Raw genomic sequence first — 27,039 nt, forward strand, 5'->3', positions numbered from 1 at the left:
GTTCGAAGGGCGACCGTTACCACTCGGAAAGTGTCGTGAAGGAGGGAAAGGCTCCTCCAAGCTTGGGAAGCCGTGGAACCCCACTAGTCTCGTGCCCGCAAGCAGCTTCCCTCCAATTCTCACGGCAGTCTTGCGATAAACAATTCAAATGTCGACTTGCTGGAAACCTCGAAGCCTCGGAACTACAGTATTGTAGGCTCGAATGATCTGGCTGGATGTCACAGACAGAAGGACGGGCAACAGCCTCTACGTTGGTTGCGGCTCTTGCCAGGAAAACCTCTTCCCATGTTTCCAAGCTCCATCAAATGATGTGGATCGCCTCGGAGCGAACTCCTTAAAGAAACTGCTCCTGGCAACCCATCTTCACGAGTCAACCCAGGCTGCTGGCTGACACTTCTTCTCCAAGCGATCGAACAAGCAGATCAGTTGATGAAAAAGGAGGTTCGCGTCAATCGGAGGTAGTGTAAGCCCGATGACACTGTGCGACGAGACATGTGCAGAGCACAGAGGGCAGGTCGCGAGGTACAAAAATTGGAATAATCATTGATGTCTTCCGGAGAAGACTTTCAGAGATTAAACTGAAAAGAACAGATACTACACTTGATCTAAGCCAAAAGGCAAAGAGAGCTAAAGAAGAAAGAAAAGAGAGGAAGGTTCGCGGAGGCTGCGAGCAATTATACCCGGCCGCGAAGGCGGTGGGTCGCGTGACTTTCTGCCACTGTACGTCGATCACGTGCCCCCGTCCTCATGTGGGACGAGCCGATATATACACGAAGGTACTGTCTTCTAGAAACACTGAAGAAAGCTTCACATTTATGTGATCACAGTCCACCATCAAAAGCTGTCCCTGAGGATTTGCTAAATCGCAGTCCATCCTTTTTTCTGATACATTCACATGCTTTGAAATATATACCTAGGTGCACTATACTCTCCTAAATGATATTGACCATCGATGTGACAATCTGATTATCGTTAAGTTTGCAAAGTCAAAAACAACTTCATATTGCCATCACGTCACATAGAATTGGAGTGCCCTCTCTGTTGGAGCCTTGGAATAACTGAACTTAGTGTAAGAGCTACCTCTGTACTAACGACGCACTCGAGTTTCTAGCACAGACTCATTGCCTCGAGCAGAACTCCAGATCTGAATGAGCTCCAATCCGACTGTGTCAAAAAGTCTCTTCCATTGCGACACGGTTCTCTCCAATCCTGCCGTGTGTAGCCACATCAAGATATCCATTTCTGCAGCACGAAGGTCAGCATCCGTGTCGGGAAGGACATAATCGTCGATTAACAGAGTAGAGTATTCCGGATCCATGGCTTCAACAATTCTAAAAAGAATTTGCGCACTCTTCGCATCGGACCAATTGTGCAGAACATCACGGAGGAAATAAATTCGAGATCCTAAATACCACTGTCAGAGTTTGTCTCTTTTCAAGGTTGACACTATGATGTAACTACCTTTCACAGGTTGAGATGTGAAAAAATCATATTCCATGGTCTCGATCCCACTCGGTAGTCCTTGAATGCGTTGTAAGGTCAATGGAAGATCCTGCAAGACGAATCGTCCGGGTATTTTAGGATATCGCTCCTTGAATCTTGCGAGTTCCTGTCCAGGGCCACCCCCAACGTCAACCATGAGTGGTATATTGGGATCTTGTCGAAGATCGTTAAGTTTCTCCGCAGCGGGATAGATCTCGAACCACTGAGGCATGTCATCTACACGACGGGCGGCCATGTAGTCATCGAATGCCTGTTTCTGCTCCGCATTCTCCTCCAACAAGCCAAAGATGACGTCTGTTCCATGCGCATACTTGAAAAGGGTGACCGCATCTGGCTCGTCTGCAAACTGCTGAATGCCTGGACCGCGCATATATTCCACAAGTTTACCTCCCTGGAAATTTTAGTACTCAGGATGACTTCTTCTAGTTCGACGCCGAAGCCTCACCATTCCAAAATCCAAATCAAAGCTAGTAAAAGTTTAGTCATGTATCAAGATAGAATGAGCAGCTTGGTAGATCACTTACTGGTGCTTTTCTGCTGCAATAGACCCTGGCAGAATCTTGAAATGCGTGTTTTTGTTGGCAGCATAGAGCTGGGTTCCAACTTCGTCACAGAGCCCAATTGCTGTCAATACCCGCAAGACACGAACTGAAAGCCAGTGTTAAACCTTATTGAGTACCATTTTTGTTTGACGATGTCTCCGCTAACCTGTCAAGAGAAGATCGGACAACGTTTGACGGGCGATCTCGCTAGCGGAGATGGATTGGCCACCCCGGTCGGCGATGGCATGGAGAAAGCGATTCTCGATAGCGACGCGGATGGAGATATTTTGCATAATCTAAGAGAGACAAGGAGGTAGCAAGACCATGAGCATGAACCGTTAAGGACTTTCTTGTCTCTCCTTACCTGGAAGTTCATCCGTGAAGTTGTTTCGAGCGGTGTCTCCGCTGCCAGCTGCAGCTCCCGGATGGACTTGAGAAGAGCCGCATGGGCATCCTTGTCTCCTGCTGCCTCGGCGGCAGCAAACTTTTGGACTCTCGCCAGCGCATCCGACACAGACATGATTGCAGACCGACGGGGAGCGACGAAGTGTAGAAAGAGCAATCGCTCTGCTCCGAAACAACCGGAGGATTCGGTCTATTGGACCTTTCGAACCTCCGAGGCCGGGGGGCTGGGGCAGCATTAGCCAAAAGTGGAGAAATACTCTGACATAGTCATTGAATTGGAGGCCCCTATTCAAAGCCCAGCGGTGGAGGACTTTCGGCACGATCCCCGTCCGAGCCTTACGAACAATATCCACCACATGGTTGGATACAAGCTTCTCACCAGCGGAAAGCAACAATTACAGAATGTACACTCGGGGTGAATGTATATGAGAGCGTATCCCTGTGGTACGAGCACGTTTCATCCCTCAGCCAGGTTGGCCGCGTGGCATATTACGGTAGTGGTAATAAGGGTGCTGCCAGCCTTGCGAATTAGCCGCGGTAAGATATGTGGACGAAACCCAGCTCAAAAAAAAAGCCAATTCTCAACTGGGTTTACTTTTTTAGGCTCACCGTGGATACTTTGAGTTACAAGTACAACCTTGACACACCCGGCCCCATTGTTGCAGTTCGGGGGAGCATTAATGCGGAATGGTTGGTGCATGTATCTACAAGGATCTGTCCGCGCTAGAAAACTCCTTACATATTATTTTCGCCGAGCGACCCCGGCCCCTGAATGCTACTCTGTAGATTTGCGTCCGGTGCTATGCTGCAGGTCTTTGTTTTACCAGACCTAGAGTTCCCGAGGTAAGTAAATGATTCTATCATAGAAACCAGAAGCAGACAGTCGCCACAAGGAATTGCCATTTTCATCCCGGGTTTTGGTCATGTTCGCAAAATTCTCTTAAATAGCGCCAGAAGTTTTGCAGAACATCATTGAAACTTTTTAGAATCGCTCTGACACCACACTTGTATCCCTTGTCACCAATATCTGCTTCCCCGTGGCTTCAGCAAGTCTGCGTTGTGAGTGCTCGGTATCATGAGAGGCACTGGTATAAGCAGAGCCATGGGGCGCGAAGTTTGTCTGAGGATTATCATTCAATCGTACCCAGGACTCTCGCTGATTTCGACTTTCACCCGAGCCACTGGAATTTTTAGTGCTAGAAGAATGTCCCGTCGCAACTTTGATATCCTGAGTGAATCGAACAAAAAAGGGTCGAAGTACGGGAATTGATCCGAAGATAATGATAAACCACATCTCTGTCAGGACCCATGTATCGAGTTTTGCAATGGAATACGTGAGGTCTTCGGCATGCGTAATGGAGGCGATCGCAGTTGTCTTGTTGATTCCGGCGATACCTGCACTTGGGGATAGTTAGATTACGGCTGCTTCCTCGACTGGGTGGAGAGCAAGATCTTACATTAATCCACCTCCCATCAGGAGACATAGTCCAATCTTCGTTGATAGCTTCATCAGTTGCAACCTTCCAATAATGTAAATTGGATAGAATGCCAGGAAAAAATCGGCGGCCGCCCCGATACCTGCGTGTATTAGCCTCTAAGTCTCAAGGTACGACGAGCCAGTGTCACTTACTCCCTTGCGCAAATCCGACCTGAGAGCAAATCACGACATTGTCGCATGTCCCAGGGACTTCGGCATCCCAGAGCTTTTCCGTCGGCTCGCATTGGCGAAAGATGAGGCCAACTTCAATGATGTTGATCAGCGCCTGGATTGTGCCCACAGCGTACAGAAGATATCGGCTCTTGTACATCGTTCTCCCTTGGATCGATAGCAGAAACGCAATGACCGCGATGCGTGCAATGACTAAATCGAGAATCGCGAGAACTTGAGCCACCCAGCTCCACAGATTTGTTCTGACCAGGTTTTCGTGCGACAGCAAGTTCTGATGATTGCCGAGTCCGTATTGAACGCTCACAGTAACGGTGCTTTGAGCCGCTAACGCGACCATCTACCCTAGTCAAACTCATGCTCAAGGCAGGAAGCTGGGGAAGATGACATACAAAAGCCAGAATGACCCATACAAAATCCCATCGCAGCCCAAATATCCCCGAGGAGGGCTGACCTGGCGGGCACACAGAGGCCGTTTTTGCTCTCAGGACGATGAGAATGAGCGCAAGGCCCATCTCCGACCAGGTCACCCCAAGCAACAAAGGGCCTTTGCCACCATAGGTAACATCGGGCATATCTGTCATCGCTTCGTTGGCGAAGATGTCGTGTGTGAGAAGAACATGAGGGTTGCCTTGAGGGCGAAGGAGAGTAGTAGATGTAAAACCACCTTCCTATTTACCCGCTATATCATGAATGCTTAGCCCTCCGGACCACCCTGCCACTCTGGAATCCCCATGCTCAAATCTAGCCAAGGATAAGGATCCTGCGACGCTCCCAGCAGGGCGTTCTGGGTTTGTTACACAATGGCCTTATGGGCGTCCGGCCGGGGGTCTCGGGGATCCGATGGCGCAGACGGCCTCCAACCCACACCCCCCGATGCTGCGCACTAATGAGGCGGGCCGCGCCCCGGTCAATCCCCCTGCTTGGCCTGCTTAGCATTGTGGATCGGGGGGTGGATGCTGGTGGTTGCTTGGGGGGAACCTGTGGCTCCGGCGCGCTAATGCGAGGAGGATTTGCTCCCTGGCCCGTGTCCAGCTTGGTATTGCCCCGTGCCTCGCCATTTTTCACGTGCACTACTCCCAGTACATACTAGTACTTATTATGGCGGAGTCATGTAATGTAATTAGATTAATGACCCCGGTCAATCCTTCTTGGATCCCAGCCAAGGATTCGCGTGAAATGATTAGCCCTCGCTTGCGACAAAGACTACGCAAAGACACCTGGGATCCCTATGGTGGAAGTTCTCTAGGCCCAATGAAACATGTATAGAACAGGGAAAAGATCAGCAATCCTTTGAATCGCGGTTACGGCCTTTCATTTCATGCAATTTTTATCAAACAGCATTTCGGCGCCATGCCCGGGGCCCCGATGTCCTCCGACATCTGCTTTGTGGAATTTGAAGGTAGTACTTACTGCGTACTTTTTAAGCATTTGCCATTCCTGCTTGTACGACATCCGGTGCCAGAATTTGTGATCTCCGCATCTTTATTGATTGCATTTTCTGCGTTCCCCTCATTCCCTGTATTCATTCTTTCAATCTGTAGATCCGATTTCCTTTATTATGCGCTCCCAAGCGTCATTGTTTCATGAGAAGCCACCGCTCAATCTCGATGCAGCCGAGATTGACGAAGAAGCGGAAGCCCTCGAGGGCTATGTGGTTGATCCAAGCCACTATGCGGACAATGCTGCCAGGTTGAAGACCAGCGCCGATGGTCGTTATGTCCTCATCCCCCAGCCACTGGATACTCCTAGCGATCCTCTCAATTGGAGTGATGGGAAGAAATGGCTGATAGTCGCAATCATCGCATATATCGCTCTCCTGGCAGATTATACCGGAGGTACAGCGATTATCACTATAATCCCTCAGTCCATGTGAGTGCGCAGTTCACTCGTTCAGTTGCGATGTCGAATAACAACAGAACCTAGGCAATGGCAACTGGCCCAAGCAACAGTTCAGCGAGCGGTCGTCGGCAACCTCTTCACAATCGGTGCCTGTGGACTCTTCGTGGTACCATTTGCAAGTTACTTTGGCCGTTGGCCGGTCACTCTAGTGTTCCAATGTGTGATGCTAGGAACCTGCGCCTGGTCTGCAGCAGCAACGAGTTTTCGTTCATACCTCGCAGCACGCATCATCAACGGTTTCTTCTGCAGTGTGGGCCAAGGAGGGGCTCTGATGTGGATTAAAGATTTGTTTTTCTTCCACCAGCACCCGCAGATCATCAACTATGTGGAGTTCTCGATCATCCTTAGCCCATACCTGGGCCCTCTGATCACCTGCTTCATCGTATCGGACGTGAGCTGGCGATGGGCCTTTTGGGTGTGCACCATTCTTTCGGGAGTCGGCTTGGTACTCGTCTTCTTGCTGGACGAATCGCTTTTTGATCGAAAATCTCCTCCAAGCTCTCCTGGTACCTATGTTTCTCGCCTCATCGGAGTGCACCAGACCAGAACTTCACAAAGGAGCTTCACCCAGTGTATGGCTCGCCCGATCGTAGCCATCACTAAAATTCCGGTTCTCACGATCCTCATCTATTACTTCTTGAACTCTGCGTGGGTCATTGGGGTCAACACCACCATTGGAATCTGGCTCACCAACATCTATGGATTTTCGAGCAGAGGTATTGGTAAGTCCTTATCGTATTGATTTTCACCATCCGACATCCAAGCAAATGAGAAGATACCTGTACTAATAATTCCAAGGGTATTTCTACTTTTTCGGCATCGTAGGTGTTCTCCTCGGTTGGTTTATTGGTCATTTCCTCCACGACGCAGTTGGCTGGTACTATATGAAGCGTCACTCCGGCAGACTCGACCCGGAAGCTCGGCTCATCATCACCTACCCGGCCACTATCCTCTGCTGCGTGAGCCTCATCATTCTCGGGTTTGCGTTCGAGAGACACTGGCACTACATGGTGATCGCAGTATTCGCTGCCATGCAATGTGTGGGAGTTATGATCGTCACGACAGCCATAAATGCTTATCTCCTCGACTGCTACCCCGAAGGATCAGGAGAAGTCGGCGCATGGGTGACGGCCAGTCGCAACTGGGCTGGTTTCATGGCGACGTATGTTCAGATCGACTGGGTCACACGCATCGGGCCAGCAAAAGCACTGGGGATTCAGGCGGCCATCACATTTGCTTCCTTGTTTTTTATGGCGTTCCTTCAAGCGTATGGCAAGCAAATGAGGAAATGGCAGGGGCGAATGGTTTTTGGAAATCAAAAACGAGCTTGAAAGCATGCCAGCTCCTGAGATTGTTAGGTCTTTCTTGTCCTGGCTGAAAAAAAAAAATCGAGCGCCCTTTCAAAATTCGTGGATCGGCAACGGATAAGTGCCTATATGGGTATATAAATAAAGAACATGATGATACATTGTGCCGAGAGCAGAGCCCTCGCGACACAGGAAGCTGGCGGGTAGAAGCGTAGTACAGCTATGAAGCTGTGCTGCCGTTTGCGCCTGTTTCCACAACAAAGTATGGCCCCTTGGTCTTCGAAGCAGAGGAGAGGGCGTTTCCATTCCAACCCATGACTTCTGGCTGGCCATTGTCCTCCGGCTTGAGACGCTGGACCCTTTTCCTTCGTCCTGTGGCCTGTTCCTTGGCCAGAGCATCCTTCAGTCGATCCAACCCAATACTCATTTCCTTCACGGCGGCAGGGCTCTCGTCCCGGATACTCCGCAATGGCTCCACGCCTGTAGTATCGACACTTTGCATCTCTTTCACAAAATGAATCTGTGACTCCAGTGTTTCTAGCATGGTCTTCTCTTCTTCCGGGCTAGCTGGTTGGGGGAGAGCTGACAATCGAAGTAGATGACGGAGTTGTTTAGGGGTAATCGATGGCTTCGCTGACTGGGAAGTTGAATCGGGGAGGAGAGATCGAACAGACCAGCTGGGTTCAGAGAGAATTGACGCGATGTTCTGTTCGGCGGATTTTGAAGAGTAGCGGCGCAGCAGGCATTGGGCGTGGCCCAGCGACCGCCTTACTGCGTGGGGTCGAATCATAGCCATGCGGATAGGAATGGACTGATCCGAAGATCGAGCGAGCACGGCGGAACTCAGCTGATCGAACTGCAAACAAGCTCACAAGAGGACCCCAGGTTGGATGAGTTGAATCAGCTGCGGAAGAGGCGCAGGCGGAGAAACCGACACCGCCCGCCGCGGGTCCGTCGATCGCTGTTCTCATCACGATAAACCATTTCCCGACTTCCCCTCCTCCCAACTACTCGTCGGATTGTTCTCTTCCAGGTGAAGCATATCCATCATAATGTCGCATGATCCCCGTGTTCTCCTACAGAAGGTGAGCTCGCTATCGTTCTTCAACCTTCAAGCTTGCCAGGATTCGAGTAGAGCTAGGCAATGACGAAACCTCCAGATAGCTAACCATACCTCGCGCCTCGCGAGTATTTAGGCCGACAAAGCCCTCTCCAGCGCCTCGGGCGGCTGGAGCTTGTTTGGAGGACGTACGGAAAAATACGAAAATGCCGTGGATCTCTACAAGGAAGCTGGAAATGCTTTCCGGGCCCAAAACATGAGTGAGGCTCCCCCGTGATCGCCACCCCCCCAAACACGCATGGTCTCATCGCTAATACGGCATTCTTGCTCCTTAACAGACAGAGAAGCCGGCCAGGCCTATGAGAAGGCTGCTTCGATCGAAGAAAACAAGCCTCTCGAGGAAGTTCTTGATGCCGCCAACACTCTCCAGGATGCGTTCAAGGTCTACCGCAAATCAATGCCCGAAGATGCAGCCCGCGTGCTCTCAAAAGCCATAGGTCACTACTTCTTGCGAAACCCTCGCCGTGCTGCGACTCAGCTACAAAGTTTGGCCGAACTATACGAGAAAGAGCTTGGGGACGAGAAGAAGGCATTGGACGCATACCAGAAGGCAACGGATTTGTTCGAGAGTGATAATTCCGATGCGTAAGTATTTTCTCTCATCCTACTTGATGTTCTGGGAAGTTACTGATCTTTCTCTTAATAGTCTTGCCAACAGAAACAGATTGAAGGTGGGAGAACTGGCTGCCATTATTGGCGATTACAAGACGGCCATCGAGGCTTTCGACACGGCCGCAGAGGTTTCCAAGAGAGACCGTGTTACATCCTTTTCCACAAAAGACTACTACTTCAAAGCAGGTCTTTGCACTTTCGTTGAAAATGTATGTCAGCTCCTATCATACTTTGCCGTGCAGCAAATACTCATGATACCCCACAGGACGGCCCTGCAAGCCGAAACTTCATCCGAAACCACGACCCAGATGGCCAGGCTTCGGAGCAAAAGACAGGATTTGCGGCAACCAACGAGTTCCGCTTCCTCAGCCATCTGCTCAACATCTTGATCGAGCCGATGCAAAACCGGATGCAACACTTTGATGATTTGATGGCCGGTTTCAGGAACACCCTCCTCTTAGACAGTGATCCTTGGAAGCTTACCATTCTCGTGCGGATCAAGAGAAACCTCCCCGAATCCGCCACGGTTAATGACGCGTCTGCCCCTGCTGATGATTTGGAGGATGACTTTTCCTAGACGGCGGTTTGGTTTGCTTTACCCTTGATTCCCTGTCTGTTTCGAGCAACGAATTTCTCTTTTTGGAGCATGGTCTTCTCATGCTTTGCTTCTCATCTTGTCATGTATTCATGCAGACTGGACATTATGTCCCGTGGTGACGTTTCTGAATTCAAGAGCTAGACACGGAAATGACCAGTGCATTTGGATGAACGGCATGCTCTCTTTTCAGAATCTTGCATGTAGGCCATCATTATACTAATGTATATTGTAAGAAAAATCGTGATTCATTATTGAAATGTCTCAAATCTATTTACTTTTGTGGGTGTATCATGACGCCAATCCTCCTAATCATGAAACGACAGGATTGACTCTCATCCTTTCATGTTCCAAAACAATCGTCATCCATCTCATAAGTATGTCCATGCGCTAACCCTATTTACGCCTCAATTTGCTCCAGAGCGCGTGCCGGGCGAGGGAAAACACGCTTATACAAACTGATGCCGACAGAATCCTGCGGGTTGATTTTGGCGTCGAAGGTGGCCTTGAAGTAACCGTGTGTACCAAGACTCTCCTTGATATAACCGCTGCGGCCGCGACGGGTCCACAACTGCAGGGCCTTGAACCAGTTGACATCCTCGGCATTGAAGAACATGTACCGAACGGTGACAACCTTCTTGTGGATCTTGTAAGGATGGCCCGTGAGAATAGCACGCTTAGCAACTACACGGCTGGGGTCGGGAGCGACTACAGTACCGGTACCGACCAACTCCAGTCGGTCCAGTGCGAGCGGGTTAGCATCAGCCGAGTCCAGAACCTCCGGATCAGCCTCGGTTTGCTTGCCCTTGAAGACGAGGATAGGAACGGCACCCCAGGTCATGGGGCCGATCCATGAGGCGATGGCACTGCGACCAGGGTGCAGGAAGCGATCGAACTTATGAACGTTGTTGGGAGTATTGTCGGCAGAAGAGAAAATAGGCTTGACCACCATCCGGCGGGCACCAACCTGGATGACAAGCTCCTCTTTCGACTTGAGAGGCTTCTCGACGCTAGAGCTGAGGGTCATGTTGACATTGACCACAGTATGCTTGTGCTCGTGTCTCAGCAGCGAGAATAGCGCAGCTGGTTGAGCTTTATGACGGAGAGAAGATGGCACGGCGTGCAGATGCACGTCAACTCGAACACCAGGATTCACACCACCAGCGAGAGCCTCACGAATGATGCGGTTCTTAGTACCTTTGTAGTCTCCGAATTGCAGGAGACGTCGCCAATCCTCGGGCTCGAATGGGCGATCTTCAGAGGTTTCCCAGTTGCTGATCTTGAGGTTCTTCAGACCACGGAATCGGGCCAGACGCTCTCTCGCCAAAACATTCGGGTGCAATTCGATCTCGTCGGGGAATTCAAGATCATCTTCGGCCTCTGTTCGCCGACTGGCGCGGTATTCTGCAAGCTGTTGTGCCTCGTCATCTGGTGACGGATCCAAGAACATCTCAGATTGAGGGTACTCGGAGGGACCGCCCTCAGTCATGGCGTCTTGGTTGTCGGGGAAGACACCATCTTCAGGGGCACCGCCCGTATCAATTTCCATATCCTGGTCACCATCTTCATCCTCCAGGTCGGATCCAGAGTCCGACACATCTTCAAGGTACCAAGCGGACTGGTATTCTGAGGTTCCCTTCGGCAACCGCTTGGGCTTTGCGGGGATGTGCGAATCATCGTCGGAGAAGTAGTGGTGGTCATCGAGCAGAACACCCTTACGTTCAGTATCAGCCATAGACACAACATCGTCGTCTTCCATCTCGATTTCCTCTGGCGCGACAGTAGCCATATCGTCCTGATCAGCGGTGGGGGCATCCAGGGTCTGTGTGGTCTCATTTGTATCGACAGCCATGGCGTCATCACGCTTGTTCTTTGCGCTCGGGAGGGGAGCGGCGGTTATAGAATCAACCTGGAAATCTCCCCATCCTGGGATATGAGCAATACGATCGGCCTTCAAGCCGTGCCCGCGAACAACGCCAGTGACAACAACATCATCCACCACCTCAGAGCTAGCGTCCGGCCACTGCACATTCTCGATGAACATCCAGCTGCGCTCATCACGCCAGCGGATTCCCTTCGGTGTAGCAGTGCAGAGAGATCGAATTGCATTGGAGCATTCCTGTCGCGAGTCAAGAGACATGACCTTCTCAACAGTCGGGAAAAAGTGATTGATGTAGGACTTCAGGGAAGAAGCGACCTGTGGCCGCTTCTTGGTCGGATTGATTTTGTCGAGGCCCTGGACCACTGCCAAAACATTGGAAATACCCTGGCTCTCGATCGAGCGCAACAAGAGCTCGCCTTCCTCCTCCACCTCCACCTCGGAGGAAAGCACCAGGACGACAAAATCGGCCAGACGGCAAACATCCAGCGCATTGAGCAGGTCGTGTTTGGACGGGACATAAAGCAGACTCTGTTTGAAGCGATCGATCCGTACACGGGAGGCTCCTTCAGCGAAGATCTCGGCGGAGACATCGACACTCTCGTTCAAGGCGCGGACGGCAGCGATGACATCGATATCGACGGACAGCGGAACGACGGCGACATGACGCGGGGCACCATTTTGACCAGAGAAAATGCTCGTAGCTTGCGCCTTCTCCTGGTGCTTCAATTGTTGGCGCTGGCGGGCTGTGTTACGGCGATCGAGTTTAGATTTGAGCTGTTGGTGGGGGGTTTTGCGAGTGCCCCGCTCATTCTCAATTTTTCCTAGTAGATTATGAGCACATGAATTTTCGAAATTTCGAATGACCTTGTTTTTTGTTTTTTAATGTTTTCATACCTTTCGCCTGGTCCTTCAGAGCACTCTTCGAAGCATGCTTGCCACTTTTGAAGGGCTTGTGGGAGACCTTGGTGGTTGAGCGGTGGTGGTGCACCTGGGTGGGCGCCATATTGGCCCTAGACCCTTTGAAACGGAATGGAAGAGAGTCCAGCTTGGAAGATCGAACAAGACTCTTCAAGCAGTCCGATTCACAGCAAAAGCAAAGCAAATTGGAGGGGTCCCACCAAGTCTGAAGGGAAAAAAAATGGCGATAAGAAAACAAAATTCGGCAGTGGAGGATAAGCGAGCGGTGAGCGAATCTTGGCACAATTTTTATCTGCAGTTTTCGCGCGGCCTCAACCTTGAACTTTCGGCAGTCAAGCACACCGCAAAGATGGCTGATTCCTCTTCGAAAAAGGCCGTCATGTCGGCCGACGACCGCGAGGCCCAGATGCGACTGGCCGAGGCCCGAAAAAAGTACGGACGGGGCAAGGCTCCCTCGGTGAAGAATATTCGCGACAAGAAGCTCCGAACTACCCTCAAGGCCCAGGAAGAGAAGCATAAAAATGCAATGCTGCAGGCCAAGGACGCAGAGATTCTTTTGGAACACGAATCCGGCTTCCTCGAGCCCGAGGGCGAGTTGGAAAAGACCTACAAAGTTCGACAGGATGAGATTAAAGACAGCGTTGGAATGGAGACGGCGAAGAAAGGCTTCGAGCTGCGACTGAACGACTTCGGACCCTATCGTGCTGACTATACTCGGAACGGACGCAATCTCTTGCTGGCGGGACGGAAGGGCCATGTTGCGACTATGGATTGGCGTGATGGCAAGCTCGGCTGCGAGCTGCAACTGAACGAGACTGTTCGCGATGCGCGCTGGCTGCACAACAACCAGTACTTCGCTGTTGCGCAAAAGAAATACGTTTATATCTATGACCACAATGGCGTCGAATTGCATTGTCTCAACAAGCATCTGGAACCGCTTTACCTCGAGTTCCTGCCTTACCACTTCCTTCTTGCTAGCGCTGTGAGTTTTCCTTGCTTGCCTGACCTATCTGTTGCCTCTGACCTATCGCCGATCCTTGATCTAACAATTAATAGGGCATCAGCGGTTACCTCAAATATACCGACACCTCGACTGGTCAAACCGTCGCCGAATTGCCTACGCGACTAGGCCGCCCTACCTCTCCTCGCTCAGAACCCACACAACGCCATTCTCCACGTCGGACACCAAAACGGAACTGTCACATTATGGTCTCCAAACTCACAGACAGCACTTGTTAAGGCTCTTGTGCACCGTGGACCCGTCCGATCTCTTGCGATTGATCGCCAGGGTCGATACATGGTCTCAACTGGCCAGGACCAAAAAATGAATGTTTGGGATATTCGCATGTTCCGGGAGGTGCACTCATATTCCTGCTACCAGCCCGGCGCATCGGTGTCAATCAGTGACCGTGGTCTTACTGCGGTGGGCTGGGGCACCCAGGTCAGTGTTTGGCGCGGCCTATTTGACGCAGCTCTTGCGGACCAAGGCAAGGTCAACAGCCCCTACATGGCCTGGGGTGGTGATGGCCAGCGCATAGAGAACATGCGTTGGTGCCCGTACGAGGATATTTTGGGCGTGGGCCACGACCAAGGATTCGCAAGTCTTATTGTCCCCGGTGCAGGCGAGCCGAACTTCGACTCGCTGGAAGCCAACCCATACGAGAATACCAAGCAGCGCCAGGAGGCCGAGGTACACTCGTTGCTCACGAAGCTTCAACCGGATATGATTTCGCTCGATCCCACCATTATCGGACGACTGGACACCATCAGCGACAAAAAGGTCCAGGAGGCTCGCAACCTCGATCACCGCCCGGAGGACCACATGGAGAAGCTCAAGAACCGCGGCCGTGGTCGCAACAGTGCTCTTCGCAAGTATCTTCGCAAGAAGGGCAAGGGCAACGTCATCGACGAAAAGAGACTCAAGGCCGAGGCTCTGCGCAAAGAACACCATGCGCGCACCAAGGAGAGGCTCCGGAAAGAGCGCGAGGACCTGGGGCCTGCTCTGGGTCGGTTCGCCGCGAAAAAGGACTCTTGATCGATTCCTTCCTTCCTATGCGTTCACGGACAGCACCCAGATACCCAGCCGTCGGCTTTTTAGTGTGATACATTCGGGGCCATTGGTGACCGCAGCATTTCAGGCGTTGAAACGGGGGAAATTCGTCATCATATTCATGTTGTATTTGTATAAATTTGTTTTTGGCACCGGCAACCCGAAAATAAAAGTAAACTTATACCGTACCATCCTCTCAACTCATGGTGTCATCCTAAATAGCATGATAATCCCAAGTTCGGATCACAATTTACTCGTCCACACTACCCGATCCACGGGGAGCACCCTCCTTCCAGCGCTGGAGACTGAGCTCGTAGGCACCACTGGCCTTCCAAGCACTGATAATTAAGTTAGCGATGTGGTCAAGACCCTTGCCGTCCTTCACAACCGCAAAGACAGTGGGTCCATCCTCGCGCATCTTGGCTGCGTCCCGCTCCATGACCTTGAGATCAGCACCAACGGCCTCGGCAAGGTCAATCTTGTTCACGACCAGCAGGTCTGAGCCTGTGATACCGGGCCCGCCCTTGCGTGGCACCTTGTCACCGCCTGCAACATCAATAACGTAAATGATGAAGTCTGCCAATTCGCGGGAGTAGTTCGCGGCCAAGTTATCACCGCCGGACTCGATGAGGAGCAGGTCGGTTGAGAACTGGCGCTGAAGGTTCTGGAGGGCAAGCAGGTTCGCACTGATGTCTTCACGGACAGCAGCGTGTGGGCAGCCGCCGGTCTCGATGGCGCGAATGCGAGAGGGTGCGAGGGCTTTGTGGCGAGTAAGGAATTCGGCATCTTCTCTGTTGGTGCGACGGATTTTATTAGTTGATGTTCTATATTGTAGTTCATAGTGGCCGCTGAAGCGAGACAGAATTGCGAGAGTATCATACCTGGTGAAAATATCATTGGTTACAGCGGCAATGTTATATTGGTCACGGAGGGCCAGACAGAGGGCACGCATGAGAGCTGTCTTTCCGGAACCGACGGGTCTATTCGTGGCCACGTCAGTATCAATCTTGTTTGCTGGATATAGCCCCCCTCACTGGACATCAAGCCTAAACCGTAAAGTCCACATATACTAGTAGTTCTTCGAAGCTTACGTACCCTCCAATACCAATCGTAAAAGCGCGGTCCTTCCAGTCGCGGCCCTCGATCAGCGGCATCTCGCGGTTGAGGTATGACCCGGGACCATCGAGGATATCGTGGGAGTGGCCATGGCCGTTGAAAGGGTCATCGTGGGAGTGGCTAATGCCAGCGTCGTGTGAGTGAGAGTGAGCCATGACGAAAGATCCCAAGTGTGAAAGTATGAGAAAAGCGGAATGTTCGTGGGGGGTGGAGGGGCAGTTTATTTGAAGCAAGGGCGCGGTGGGGTCGCGATAGCCAAAAATGCCGAGCAGCGCAGTATCAATTTACTAGTTGGCCGATGCCGAGCGGAGGTCGCCGCGTCGGCCAACTCGAAGGCGAGTCAATTAGTAACGGATTTCACTTTGAGCATATATAGGGGTTCGGCTACCATTTACTCATTTACATAGTTGCATTTTCAGATGCTGGAATATGGATTCGTCAAAATTGCGGCAGAACGATGAGGCCCCAGCAAGGAGAATTACCAAGAATCTCAAAGCCCACGACCAGAACGGCCTAAAGGAAACCCCCAATATGCACGCAAACGGAAGTCCAGAGAATCAAAAAGCCCGACGCCAGTACAGTCGCCAACACGGATATCAAAGGATTAGGCTAAGTCATCTAGCCCCTCAACAGGAAAAAGCAGAAAACAAGGGCCAACGCCCACAACAGGTAGAACAGTCAATCCAGAAATCGTCAAAGCCCTGGGGCATAGCAGTAATTTCAAGACGCAAAGGGGGGATGTAACATGCAAATTCGAGGCGTTTGAACCTGAGCCAACCAAAGAAACGCTGAAAAGGGAGATAGAGTACATTAGAATCGGAGTTGATAGAGGGTCGGAGGCCACGAGGGGTGTCGAGCGCCTATTTTTCCAGCCACGAGTGAAAAACGGTGAGGACAGCCGATGCTGGAGAGCACCTATACCCCATCAATGACATTTTATCGTCAGAACCGAAAGACCGAAGGCGAGGTCGTGCAGACCAAGTGAGAAATGTGACAACATAACGGGCAATCAAGCAGTCGCCCTGGTGTCGAATCGTACGTCAGAAGCCGACAAGGCCTCTTGAAACGATGTGGGGATATCAAATAACAGTAGACTCGGGAGTCCCGATGGAATCGACACGTTATGAAGCAGCACCCTTCTGTCGTTTGGTTACCCGAGGGCTGGCCTTCACTTTGGTTTGACCCTGTCCACCGGTGCCATTAACTTCAGGACCACCGCCATCCTCGGCCTCCATCTTAACTGTACTTGCGCGGCGGCGTTTATTGCCGCCGACGTTGGGGCTGTTGTTCACGCCAACTGGGGACGGCTGGACAGGCATTCCCGGGACGCCAGCGATCTGGCTCTGGGCTGGGCTCGCATGAGCTGATCCAGTCAGGTGAGGTGAACCTTGCCCAGCAGGCAGGCCGAGATGCTGCAACGCAGGCGAGGCAAATTGCGTTGGGCCATTCATATTGGGGCCACGGGCGTTAGGAACAGGCTGCATGCCTGGGTTCATGGGGGTCGCGAATTGAGGGGTCGGACCATGTGTTTGAAGGGTATTGACAAGATTCCGGAGAGCTTCTGGGGGAGAAAGGTTGGGGTTCTGTTGCGAATAACTGAAGAGCAGCTGCATATGGGAGATGCACTCAGCCAGCTCGAGGAAACTCATCACCGGGGTAGGAACACCATTAGAAGTCACCATAGACTCTGGCAGCGAGGCACTCTGAGATTGCTTCTGCGTCCGCTTCCCAGAATTCTTGGTCACCTTGGGGCTTTGTTTCTGCTCCGATGCCTCGAGAGACTGGACAAGGCTCCGAGGCACATATTCATTATAGCTGGTGACTCCAATATCCAGCATCTCGATCTTGTTATTAATGTCGAAATGGGCACGAAGGTGTGCCTTGGTGAAGAGTTGGCAATCATTCGTGAACCAGTAAATAAACGATGCCTTCTGGGACTCCACCATGTGTCCTCCGTTGGGCATATCCCGCTCCCGAGCAGCTTCCACAACCATCTGGATCTGCTTGATGCCGCTCGTAAACTGGGTGAGATAATACCTCGCAAGAGCTGGGGTCGAGATCTCAAACTGCTTGGATCCGACCTGGGGGTTCCAAACCCCTTGGCGCAAAACGCCTCCCGGGGCGTAGAATCTGTCCACAAAGCCCTGCCAGTACTGAAGATCAACGGCTTCGCCCTGGCTCGCAAAATTCCCGAGGTGTTCAGCATATGAATGGAGACACAGGATAGACTGGCCATGTCTGTTTAGCCTTTGTTGTTGCTGTTGCATCATCAAAGCAGCCTGGTTCTGCTGTTGTTGGGCTTTCAAATGGGCTTCCTGAGCAGCCATGGCCTGCTGATTCGGCGGGCCGGATACCTGACCCTGTTGACCCTGTGCGCCCTGCTGGGTTGGCTGCTGAGGGCCCGACGGGGTGGGTTGTTGCCCAGGCTGCTGAGACGGGGGCAGTGACTGCGATTGAGGCTGAGGAGTAGCTTGCGCTTGCGGGGGACCTTGCGATTGCGGCGGTTGAGTCGAAGGTGGCTGCGAGGATGGATTCGGCTGAGGAGTTCCACTCTGTGGGGGACCACCATGCTGAGACTGAGGGGTGCCAGTCTGGGTCTCATGCATACTTGGGGGCTGCGCTGAACTGCGCTGAGGAGTATGCTGGCCGGGCTGTCCATTGTTTGCCTGCGCTTGTTGCTGTGCATGTTGCGCTTGCTGCATGGCGAACAACTGCTGCTGCTGCTGCAGGTTTTGGGGTTGGCCATGGGGAACTTGTTGTTGAAGATGCATAAGCATCGCGGGATTTCGTGCCATTCCGGGGTTTGCTTGCATCGCAGCCAGCTGAGCAGCATTCAACCCCTGTGTGCCATTTGGTAGTGATACGGGGAGCCCATGTTGCTGTTGCTGCTGTTGGGCATGCGCCTGCTGCTGTTGGATCATCATCCGCTGGCGAAGATACTGTTGTTGCTGCTGCTGTTGCTGCATCAACTGGGGGTTATTTGCAACTATTGCGAGCATTGGGTCAGCATATGCCCATAGAACAAACAAGTCACAGTGGTGTTGGGGTTGGACGGGAATCGCCCGAACATGCCCCAGTCCCAACATCCGCCAATCGCCAGCACGCTATCGCTGGGGCCGGAATATTGGGAGATAATGTCGCACGTGGTTTTAAAAGAAGAACTCACAGTTTTGAGGGAATCCCTGCTGCTGGAACATGTGCGCATTTGCGGGATTAAGATGGGAGAGGGCGTGGGCGTTTGGCACGGGGCCGCCAGGACCAGCTGTCCCAGCGCCCGGGGGCATCCCACCCATCATCGGGCCTGCCTGGCTCACTTGGGGTCCTCCCGGTGCAGAAACCCCAGGATGCATTTGTTGTACCATTCCAGGTCCGGGGTGTCCAGCGTTTGGGTGTTGAGCGGCCATTGGGTGGTGACCTGGGGGCATGCCATGCTGCGGCATGCCTTGGTGGGCGGGAAACGGTTGCGCCATCATCATTGCGGACGAGGTCACCGCGGATTGTAGAGTTCCAAGGCGATCGACCGCGACGGCAACGAGGGAGGGCGACTAGGGAGGGCTGAGGGAGATGGAAGTCGCGCGCCTGAGATGGGCCGACAATCGCTTTTAGCGTTTCGGGGCGGAGGCCAAGACCAGGCGATTTGATACAGCGCGACCGGGTCGACGCATCGATCGAAAGTCCAGCCGGTTCACACACACCCACTTCGCCTCAATGCAAACCTCGTTCTCCTGAAGGACCGGGGTCAGTGTATAGGCCGAGAGGGAAGGTGATAAGAGAGAGTCGTAGTTCGGGGGGGGAATAGACGGGAAAAGAGAGACGGGGCCGGTAATAGGGAGGCGTGGAGGGGCTGGGCCACAGGACCTTCTTTAGGGGAGGAACACACGGAGATAGGGGAGCGCGACTCACAGACAACTCTCACCGAACCCAAGTCCTTGAATGTGGTGAAAGGGGGCAGGAACAGAGTGCGATCGCCCATACGTTCAGACTGGTTGAGGATGATCGCCCGGTGGGAGCGAAGAGGAACTGGGGACGGAGTATCCGGCTCCGAAGGTGGAGGATGTAACCGAGCAGACAACGCGATCAAGAGAACCCACGGCTCACGAGCGCGACAATATGTCCAGGATCTTCGCAGATGCTCAGGTCGACAGGATCGATGGGCTTTGGCACAATCGAACCCTCGTCTTTGGTGTGTCCGTCTCTCGCACTGGCAGCGATTTCGATCAGGCCGCGCTAACCGGATTCGCGGGTCACGTGCCATTGTGTATTTCAGCTTTTTTTTCTCGTCGCAGCGAGAGTCTCTTTTGCCTTCTCTCGTGCTCCTTGCCACCGTCCAGCATATTGACTGGACGGTCGTCGGCGAGAGTTGGTCCATTCTCAGCGTCATGATAATGTCTGACGATGTCTCGACGCCACTAACCTAGGTCAGCTCATCGCTGCGTTCTCTGTGACTATGGTAAGTTGAGCTCCACGATTTCGCATCCCATTTTTTCCCCTCCCAACCCCCCCAATTTTCGAGGATGACAAACCTTTATTTTCTTCTTTACCTTCCAAATCGACCATGACGAGGAAATCCGGACCTTCCTTTTCCCGGTTGGTCTGCTACTTGCCAGTATATCTTGTCTGAGAAAAACATTTTCACTTGCTGTTTAAGCAAACATACCATCGCGATTGTGACATGGGCTGATCCAGCTTCTTATTAGGTCTCCTTTCGACTACACTCATGTGATACCCTACCCATCTGCTCGAAAGCCTGCCGCTACAGGTAGTGGGATACTTGGTACTCTAGCACTCGATACAATAATTTCTCGTCTCATCTCTGTGTTTTCCCTTTCAGCGTAATGCGGTCCACAAACTTTATTGTAATCCTAGCCGAAGATCATTTTTAGCGTAGCTGGGTATCACACTTGTTTGCCGAAAAATTCACCGAGGCAATTTGACGGATCGCTTCTTGAGAATGTTTTGGCTCAGCCTGCGTAGGTACTACTATAATAACCCAAGATTGAGAATGGAGGAGTTGATGCTCCAAGCCCCCAGTGTCTACTTCCACACGCCCTCCTTTTAATTTCAACTTACATACAACGATGAAAATAGCCTTTCGTGTGTTGGATGGTGGATTCTATCCCTAACAAAAGTGCACTTCTTTTCAGTATATTTCCTTTCAGTGTCATGACTGCCTGCCCACCCCCCCCCCCCCCCCCTCCCAAGCCGAGTTTTCGATCTTAGGCATGTTTAAAAGGTCAGAAATAGATCTTTCATTGTATAGATGACTGAGTAGGCGATCGGGCATGAATCCAGAAACAATGAAAAAGTTTCACCGGTACGAGCAGGTCATTTCAATATTCACCTACCACTAGATTACAATCAAGTTCTGCTCGATGTGAGAAACCAAACCAGCGTTCGGACATATGGAGCACGTGATCAATTATCACTCCCGCGGAGGCCAAGCGTCTGACAGCCGACGCATCTTTCATGACTAACGCAGCAATTTGCCCTTCGCGACATCCCCGAGATTCCAGTGGCTAATCGTGCCCTGGATGTATCAGTCAATGCAGCAGGCCCGGCGGCTGCCTGTCGTACGTCCTTGTCGGCTTATTGCTCGTCGCCGCTTTCCCGCGCCTGTGTCTGCACGACGGTTCCACCTGTCACGGCAATGGCTGTCCTCGCCATCTTCCGATGGACCAACACCAACCCCGAGTGATATAGTGGACGGTCGCGATTCTTCTTACCTTGAAAATGCCACGAATCATGGCTCGTCGCCAATTGCTAAATCCGAGAAGACAACCGGCCGGCCTGTACCCAGGCCGTACGGATCTGCTGTTCGCAGAGCTATGAGGAACAGGCAATCAGAGCAGCAGCAGCACGAGTCTTCCCAAACTGCAAGCATTCCTGCATGGTTCCAGGGAAATGTGACGACCTACGGTCCCCAACCCGACGTCCTCGTACAATCGCAATGCCAAGTCGAGATCACAAAGTCGGGAGCAAGCCCCGACAGTGAAAAAAGTGTGGTGGATGATCAGACTTTTGGTGGTGGTGGGGGAGGAGAGGATCCTTCGGCCCCAGCCACGCCCTCGAAACCAGAGAATCGCTATATTGTTGCAGAGGCTTTGTGGGAGGAACTGCGCGCTTCGGCCAAAGCAGGCTTGCAATTGCCACCACCGCAATATGCCAAAGAACCGCCGGCAAAAAAGTCGCACCTCGTTCTACAGTATCCAGGCCATGATGGCATTCTCTTCTTGGATGCCATTGTGAAGCGATTGGCTCATGATATTCATGCGGATTTGATCACGCTCAACGCGCAAGATATCGCTCAGCTGTTCAGTGAGAACGACCTTGCTGAATCAGGCGCCACGTCAGCCATCCGCTCGCTAGGCTACGAAGTCCACCGCCCTGCAGTCATGGCTGCTTTTGCAGAATCTGGTGAGGGCGAGGGAGATGCTGATGAAGATATTCCTGAGATAGCCGGTACGCATCCTGGAGCCCGCGCCGAGATCAGCACTCCTCGCTTCATCACCATCGAGGCTAGTAGAGAGCCAGGAGATGTGCCTATTCCGAATTGGCTTGGCTTGAAGTCGTTGGTGGCTTCGATCAATGGTCAGCCAGATAACGAGCCCGGTACCTCGCGAGGGGCAGGACAGCGCATGGAACAGCGCTGGACTGGTCTTTTGAACGAAATTCTCCATTCCGCTAGCGGGACTGGTCATCCTGGCCCTAGGAAGGTCGACCCGGAGAACGAATCACCAAAGGTGCCTGAGTCTGTTATCGAGAAGCCTCTCTTGCGTGACACCATAATTCATATCCAGGATTATCGTGAAATCCAAAGCTCCAGGGAGGGCTCTAGGGTCATTCACCTGCTGCAGAAAGTCATTCAAGAGCGCAGACGAGCCGGTTCAAAGATTCTGCTCATCGGAAGTACATCCCAAGAGCTTCAGCATACCAACTCACGGGATGGCCCCAAGATTTTACAAAATGTCTTTGACGATCAATTTTCCAAAACCTTGGTCATTACACCCTCTATGGATGTCAAGGCCGTGGACAAAATCTTTGCTGAAGATCATCAAAAGCGGACGATGGATATCAATATCCGTCATCTTCAAACTATGCTGCGGTATCGATTGAATGACTCTTCCTCGATTGTCAACGACGACATCTTTGGAAGCCGTGATTGGCCGCTCGACCCATCGACAATCAAGAAATCTGGCTTTCGAGAACGATTTTGGTCCTACAACCAAGTCCACTGGGTTTCGACTCTCGCCCTTGGGAGCGCAGAGCCAGATGAGCCGTTCAGCTTCGAACACATCAGACGTGGCATTGAGCTCATGGATGGTGGCGACCGAGTTACCAGTGATTGGTTGCAAGAAAAGGCGCCCAAATCTTCGGAGTCTAGCGGTGGCCAGAGCAGAGAGCAACTTCTCAAGTCCTTGCGCCAGACATGTACAGCCCACGAGAAAAAGCTCCTGAACGGAGTCGTTGATGCCCAGAGCATTCGAACAACTTTTGCCGACGTACATGTCATGCCCGAGACTGTGGATGCTCTCAAGACCTTGACTTCACTGTCACTTATTCGTCCAGAGGCCTTCACTTACGGTGTGCTAGCGACAGACAAGATCCCAGGCCTCTTGCTCTACGGACCACCGGGTACTGGAAAGACTCTGCTTGCCAAAGCTGTTGCACGCGAAAGCGGAGCGACAGTGCTTGAAGTGAGTGGATCGGAAGTCTACGACATGTATGTTGGCGAGGGTGAAAAGAACGTCAAGGCAATTTTCACTTTGGCAAAGAAATTAAGCCCGTGTGTGGTGTTCATTGACGAAGCGGATGCCATTTTCTGCTCGCGCACTGGAGCCAGCAGTCGCACGTCGCACCGCGAACTCATCAACCAATTCTTGCGTGAGTGGGATGGTATGAATGACATGTCGGCCTTCATCATGGTTGCCACCAACCGGCCCTTCGATCTGGACGATGCGGTTCTGCGCCGTCTCCCCCGCAGGTTGCTTGTGGATCTTCCAACTGAGCAAGATCGCCATGCCATCCTGAAGATCCACCTCAAGGATGAACAACTTGACTCCTCTGTCGACTTGGCTGACTTGGCTCATCGCACGCCTCTCTACTCCGGCTCAGATTTGAAGAACCTTTCTGTCGCCGCTGCATTGGCTTGCGTGCGTGAAGAGAACAGGACGGCGGCGGAACATAACAACGTGAACGGCAACGAACCCTATCAATACCCCGAACGTCGAACACTCACCCGTGCCCATTTCGAGCTTGGGATGGAGGAGATCAGTGCTTCAATCAACGAAGATATGTCCTCGCTATCGGCCATTCGCAAGTTTGACGAGCAGTATGGAGATCGGAAAGCCCAACGAAAGAAGAGCAGCGGATGGGGCTTTATACCCGCAGGCAGTGAGGGGAGTCGGGAGGACGCGGCGCGTGTCCGTACATGATAAACTCCAACCTGACCCTCTGAAGGACAGCCGTCAGATTATGTGATGATCTCTTCCACTTGTAACATTATCCCATTAGCGACACGATAGACATGTACCAATAACTTCAGCGAACATACCTTCCATTTTACACGGTCGTGGCCATCGCTCCTCGCGCGTGATACTACTAGTAGATAACTTAATTCCTGAGTTGCCAAATAAATATGAAGACGACGATCCACCAGTACCTCGTCTCGCGCAGGTCGACCCATAATACTTATTCCGGCTTCTGGATCGTGATATGTCAGATTATGGCTTTTCTTTTGAACTTCAATAGTAGCTACTTTACTGAAGCCAATTCCAGGTATGTTTTCATCCTTTCCTCCTTTCGACGGTGCCACGATGGGTTTTCCGGACTTTTGGCGCAGGTGAAACCCAAGCCAGCGTTGGCTCAAAAGTATTCATTCGCAAATTTTCCCACTGGGGCTTTTGAAGATACTAATATGAATCACATTGAAGAATGTTGTGTCTTGACTCTTTGGAATTTTAGGTACAGGCACATAAACGGATCACATAATTCAGACAATTCATCGACCAGCATATTCCAAGCACTAGTCATTTCCTCTCAGACTTGCAAGCCGAGTTTCGGTGGAAAGCCAATTACTCCTGAATCTCAAGTCCATTGCCAAGTGGAACAGGGAACGGGCAGTTGATCAAGTAGTTCCTGCAAGGAATATTGCTGGGCCATTAGACTCCGGCACAATACGACCCTCGTTCAAAGGCCAGCCAGTGTTGATATCCTGGCAACCACCACCAGTGTGGTCTTCATGGTAGTTGCTGCAGTAGCCGCAAGTATGGTCGTTGAGCAGGTGGTTCTTGGCCACCAGGAGAAGTAGCCCTCGTACTTGAAGGATTGGGCTTTGTTGATTTCGTCATTGGAGGGCGAAATCAGATCGCAGTCAACGTCGCCAGTCCGGAGCTCAGAGCTCAGATCCCGCACAACCAGCCGTGTCGTAGAGCACAACATTACCGAGCTCAGCCACCGCGAAGGCAGAAAGGAAGCTTATAAAGATAAGAGAAGAGAGAAGAAGTGCTTTATCTTAGTCAACTCAAGCTTAAGTTATGACGAGGAACGAGGTGATGAGGATAAGAGGATCAAGTCAAAATTAGCAGAACAGAGAGGCGAACTTGTAGGTTTCCTTGTAGATGGAAGTCCGTGCCTATGAGGCATTATGTTTGCCAAGGTAACAAGCCCATCGACAAAGAAGGTCGAGATCGACTCAAACATCGAGTAAGAGTCTTTGGAAGATATATCCCGTAGAATGTCTCAGATATTCTTCAGAAAGGGCAATAATCATGTTATCATGATGTGGATATTGAGTACGAGGTTAATGTTGGGGGTGGACATGGGGAGGTTGAGGTTGAACCTATCAAGAGCTTACGACAAAATGTGGCGTGGCTATCAACAATAGTCTTGATTTGGGTCAAACTGCTGAGTCTCAAGATACAATCACCATATAGTCAAGGTAAATTTGTACGATGCTATAGGTATTGATAGGACACTTTCTTCCCTTTCCTTTCCAATTTTCGAGTGAACGAGAATTCAAGAAACAAAGCAATGCCGACCTAGCGGCGTAGGGCAGCGGTTGAGCTCAGACGGAAATGACCCCCAAACTCCAAAGAGTCCTCTTTTACTCCACCGAGCTCCATATATACTATATTATCATATTTACTATGGTGGATTGTTTTATTATTGTGAAAGTCCGCTTCAGTATGTGATAATTCAGTCTATTCATGTGAGAGGTATACTTCAGGTAGCTTAAGATGCTGGTATTATAATCTTGGACTCGATTTGAAGCATCATGATCACCTCTATCTGCATCATGTCCTGTACTGTATCACTTAGTATGTAACTTTTGATGCACTGTGCATTCCAAGCAGCGAATTAGACTATCATGTGCTCCTCCAGCCAAGTCTTCAGTGCGGTACCTCCTGTCTGATTTAGCGCTATATGGCGCCCTGGCGGGCCGTCGTGAATAGTGATTAGTGGGGGCTAAATAGAGTCTTTAAGTTAGCCCTCCTCGAATGAGGTTTCAAATAGCAAGAACTGGACCGATACACTAATGACGTACTTTGGCAATGGCCTTAATAGTTATGTTAAGCGGCTGGGCACCCTGATGTGGCACGCAAAACTTTCGAAGAATGTCTCTCCCCATCACCAGGTGCAATCACTAATTCCAAGCACCATTGCTAAGTATTCTTCTGGACATGGAAGATATGCAACCTTGGAATCGACAGATTGTTTGGTAGGCCGAAACTAAGTGTTCGGACCAATGCAGAGGCATGTCAAACACCCAGGTATGGCACCATTCAAGGTCATCTGCGCAAGTAATTGTCAATGGTGTAACTTTACGGGCAACCAAGACAGCAGTATCACATATAGTATACCCATGCAACAAATAAGGCAAGGGTCGGGCTGATGCCTGGAGTATACCATCCCCTAGAGTACCTAGGGAGTTAGAAGAATCCTTGAGGGATATACAGTGCCGTCACGGCTAAAATGATCGATGACACCTAGGCAAGTTTATATTATGGGAGAAGCCTTGGGTTTGGTGGATAGCAATCGTGGTACGCTTGTAGGCTTCAGATTGGTGCGATCGCGGTTTCGACTGGACGCATCGATAGGGCTGAACCTTGTAACTCTATATCGCCCAGCGACAACAGTCAATATTTCCAGACCCACACAAGTCTCTCAGGGAATGGCTAGAGATCGTCGGTATCACAGTCAATAGTCAGAGCAAGCATAGGAACGGCCACTTGTTTGCTGTGCCGTTCAGGTGTACACCTCGCCATCGGCGCCCCAGGCCGCGAGAGCACGTGCCCCCGATGTCATCGGATCCGTCTCCACCCGCCCACTCGACAGCTCTTTTCTTCTCTTGCAATTCAGGCGGGAGCGCACATTGCAGGGCCCGGGCGCGATCGAGCTCTGGAGATCAGATCCATCAGGCGC

The 27,039-nt window shown here is 51.6% G+C and overlaps 10 protein-coding genes across 10 annotated transcripts; 4 read left to right on the forward strand and 6 right to left on the reverse strand.

The window, feature by feature from the left end:
- Nucleotides 1-932: 932 nt before the first annotated feature.
- Nucleotides 933-2,565, reverse strand: N7532_008420 (uncharacterized protein; the record flags this gene model as incomplete). The annotated part of the gene is made up of 7 exons (XM_056620912.1): nt 933-962; nt 1,100-1,404; nt 1,462-1,894; nt 1,949-1,970; nt 2,028-2,151; nt 2,212-2,341; nt 2,410-2,565. The coding sequence occupies 7 exons, from the start codon at nt 2,563-2,565 to the stop codon at nt 933-935; spliced, it is 1,200 nt and encodes a 399-aa protein (XP_056471718.1).
- An 867-nt stretch (nt 2,566-3,432) lies between these two features.
- Nucleotides 3,433-4,700, reverse strand: N7532_008421 (uncharacterized protein; the record flags this gene model as incomplete). The annotated part of the gene is made up of 4 exons (XM_056620913.1): nt 3,433-3,850; nt 3,908-4,028; nt 4,081-4,456; nt 4,509-4,700. 4 exons carry the CDS (start codon nt 4,698-4,700, stop codon nt 3,433-3,435), a joined length of 1,107 nt encoding a protein of 368 aa, XP_056471719.1.
- Nucleotides 4,701-5,677: 977 nt separating this feature from the next.
- On the forward strand, nt 5,678-7,349 carry N7532_008422 (putative MFS transporter; the record flags this gene model as incomplete). The annotated part of the gene is made up of 3 exons (XM_056620914.1): nt 5,678-5,988; nt 6,043-6,740; nt 6,817-7,349. 3 exons carry the CDS (start codon nt 5,678-5,680, stop codon nt 7,347-7,349), a joined length of 1,542 nt encoding a protein of 513 aa, XP_056471720.1.
- A 196-nt stretch (nt 7,350-7,545) lies between these two features.
- Nucleotides 7,546-8,121, reverse strand: N7532_008423 (Asp-tRNA(Asn)/Glu-tRNA(Gln) amidotransferase subunit GatC; the record flags this gene model as incomplete). The annotated part of the gene is made up of 1 exon (XM_056620915.1): nt 7,546-8,121. One exon carries the CDS (start codon nt 8,119-8,121, stop codon nt 7,546-7,548), a length of 576 nt encoding a protein of 191 aa, XP_056471721.1.
- Nucleotides 8,122-8,377: 256 nt separating this feature from the next.
- Nucleotides 8,378-9,634, forward strand: sec17 (alpha-soluble NSF attachment protein SEC17; the record flags this gene model as incomplete). Its single annotated transcript, XM_056620916.1, has 5 exons — nt 8,378-8,410; nt 8,522-8,645; nt 8,724-9,030; nt 9,092-9,266; nt 9,323-9,634. The coding sequence occupies 5 exons, from the start codon at nt 8,378-8,380 to the stop codon at nt 9,632-9,634; spliced, it is 951 nt and encodes a 316-aa protein (XP_056471722.1).
- A 418-nt stretch (nt 9,635-10,052) lies between these two features.
- N7532_008425 (small subunit rRNA maturation protein TSR1) lies at nt 10,053-12,537 on the reverse strand (the record flags this gene model as incomplete). The annotated part of the gene is made up of 2 exons (XM_056620917.1): nt 10,053-12,355; nt 12,429-12,537. The coding sequence occupies 2 exons, from the start codon at nt 12,535-12,537 to the stop codon at nt 10,053-10,055; spliced, it is 2,412 nt and encodes an 803-aa protein (XP_056471723.1).
- Nucleotides 12,538-12,801: 264 nt separating this feature from the next.
- N7532_008426 (WDR46/Utp7 family protein) lies at nt 12,802-14,487 on the forward strand (the record flags this gene model as incomplete). Its single annotated transcript, XM_056620918.1, has 3 exons — nt 12,802-13,434; nt 13,509-13,629; nt 13,682-14,487. 3 exons carry the CDS (start codon nt 12,802-12,804, stop codon nt 14,485-14,487), a joined length of 1,560 nt encoding a protein of 519 aa, XP_056471724.1.
- A 265-nt stretch (nt 14,488-14,752) lies between these two features.
- Nucleotides 14,753-15,773, reverse strand: N7532_008427 (urease accessory protein UreG; the record flags this gene model as incomplete). The annotated part of the gene is made up of 2 exons (XM_056620919.1): nt 14,753-15,482; nt 15,598-15,773. 2 exons carry the CDS (start codon nt 15,771-15,773, stop codon nt 14,753-14,755), a joined length of 906 nt encoding a protein of 301 aa, XP_056471725.1.
- A 966-nt stretch (nt 15,774-16,739) lies between these two features.
- N7532_008428 (LIM domain-binding protein) lies at nt 16,740-18,617 on the reverse strand (the record flags this gene model as incomplete). Its single annotated transcript, XM_056620920.1, has 1 exon — nt 16,740-18,617. One exon carries the CDS (start codon nt 18,615-18,617, stop codon nt 16,740-16,742), a length of 1,878 nt encoding a protein of 625 aa, XP_056471726.1.
- Nucleotides 18,618-21,149: 2,532 nt separating this feature from the next.
- Nucleotides 21,150-24,050, forward strand: N7532_008429 (ATP-binding protein; the record flags this gene model as incomplete). Its single annotated transcript, XM_056620921.1, has 1 exon — nt 21,150-24,050. The coding sequence occupies one exon, from the start codon at nt 21,150-21,152 to the stop codon at nt 24,048-24,050; it is 2,901 nt and encodes a 966-aa protein (XP_056471727.1).
- Between the last annotated feature and the right edge of the window lie 2,989 nt (nt 24,051-27,039).

This window comes from Penicillium argentinense, assembly GCF_028826775.1.
Source record: "Penicillium argentinense strain IBT 30761 chromosome Unknown utg000009l_segment0_segment0, whole genome shotgun sequence".
NCBI lineage: Eukaryota > Fungi > Ascomycota > Eurotiomycetes > Eurotiales > Aspergillaceae > Penicillium > Penicillium argentinense.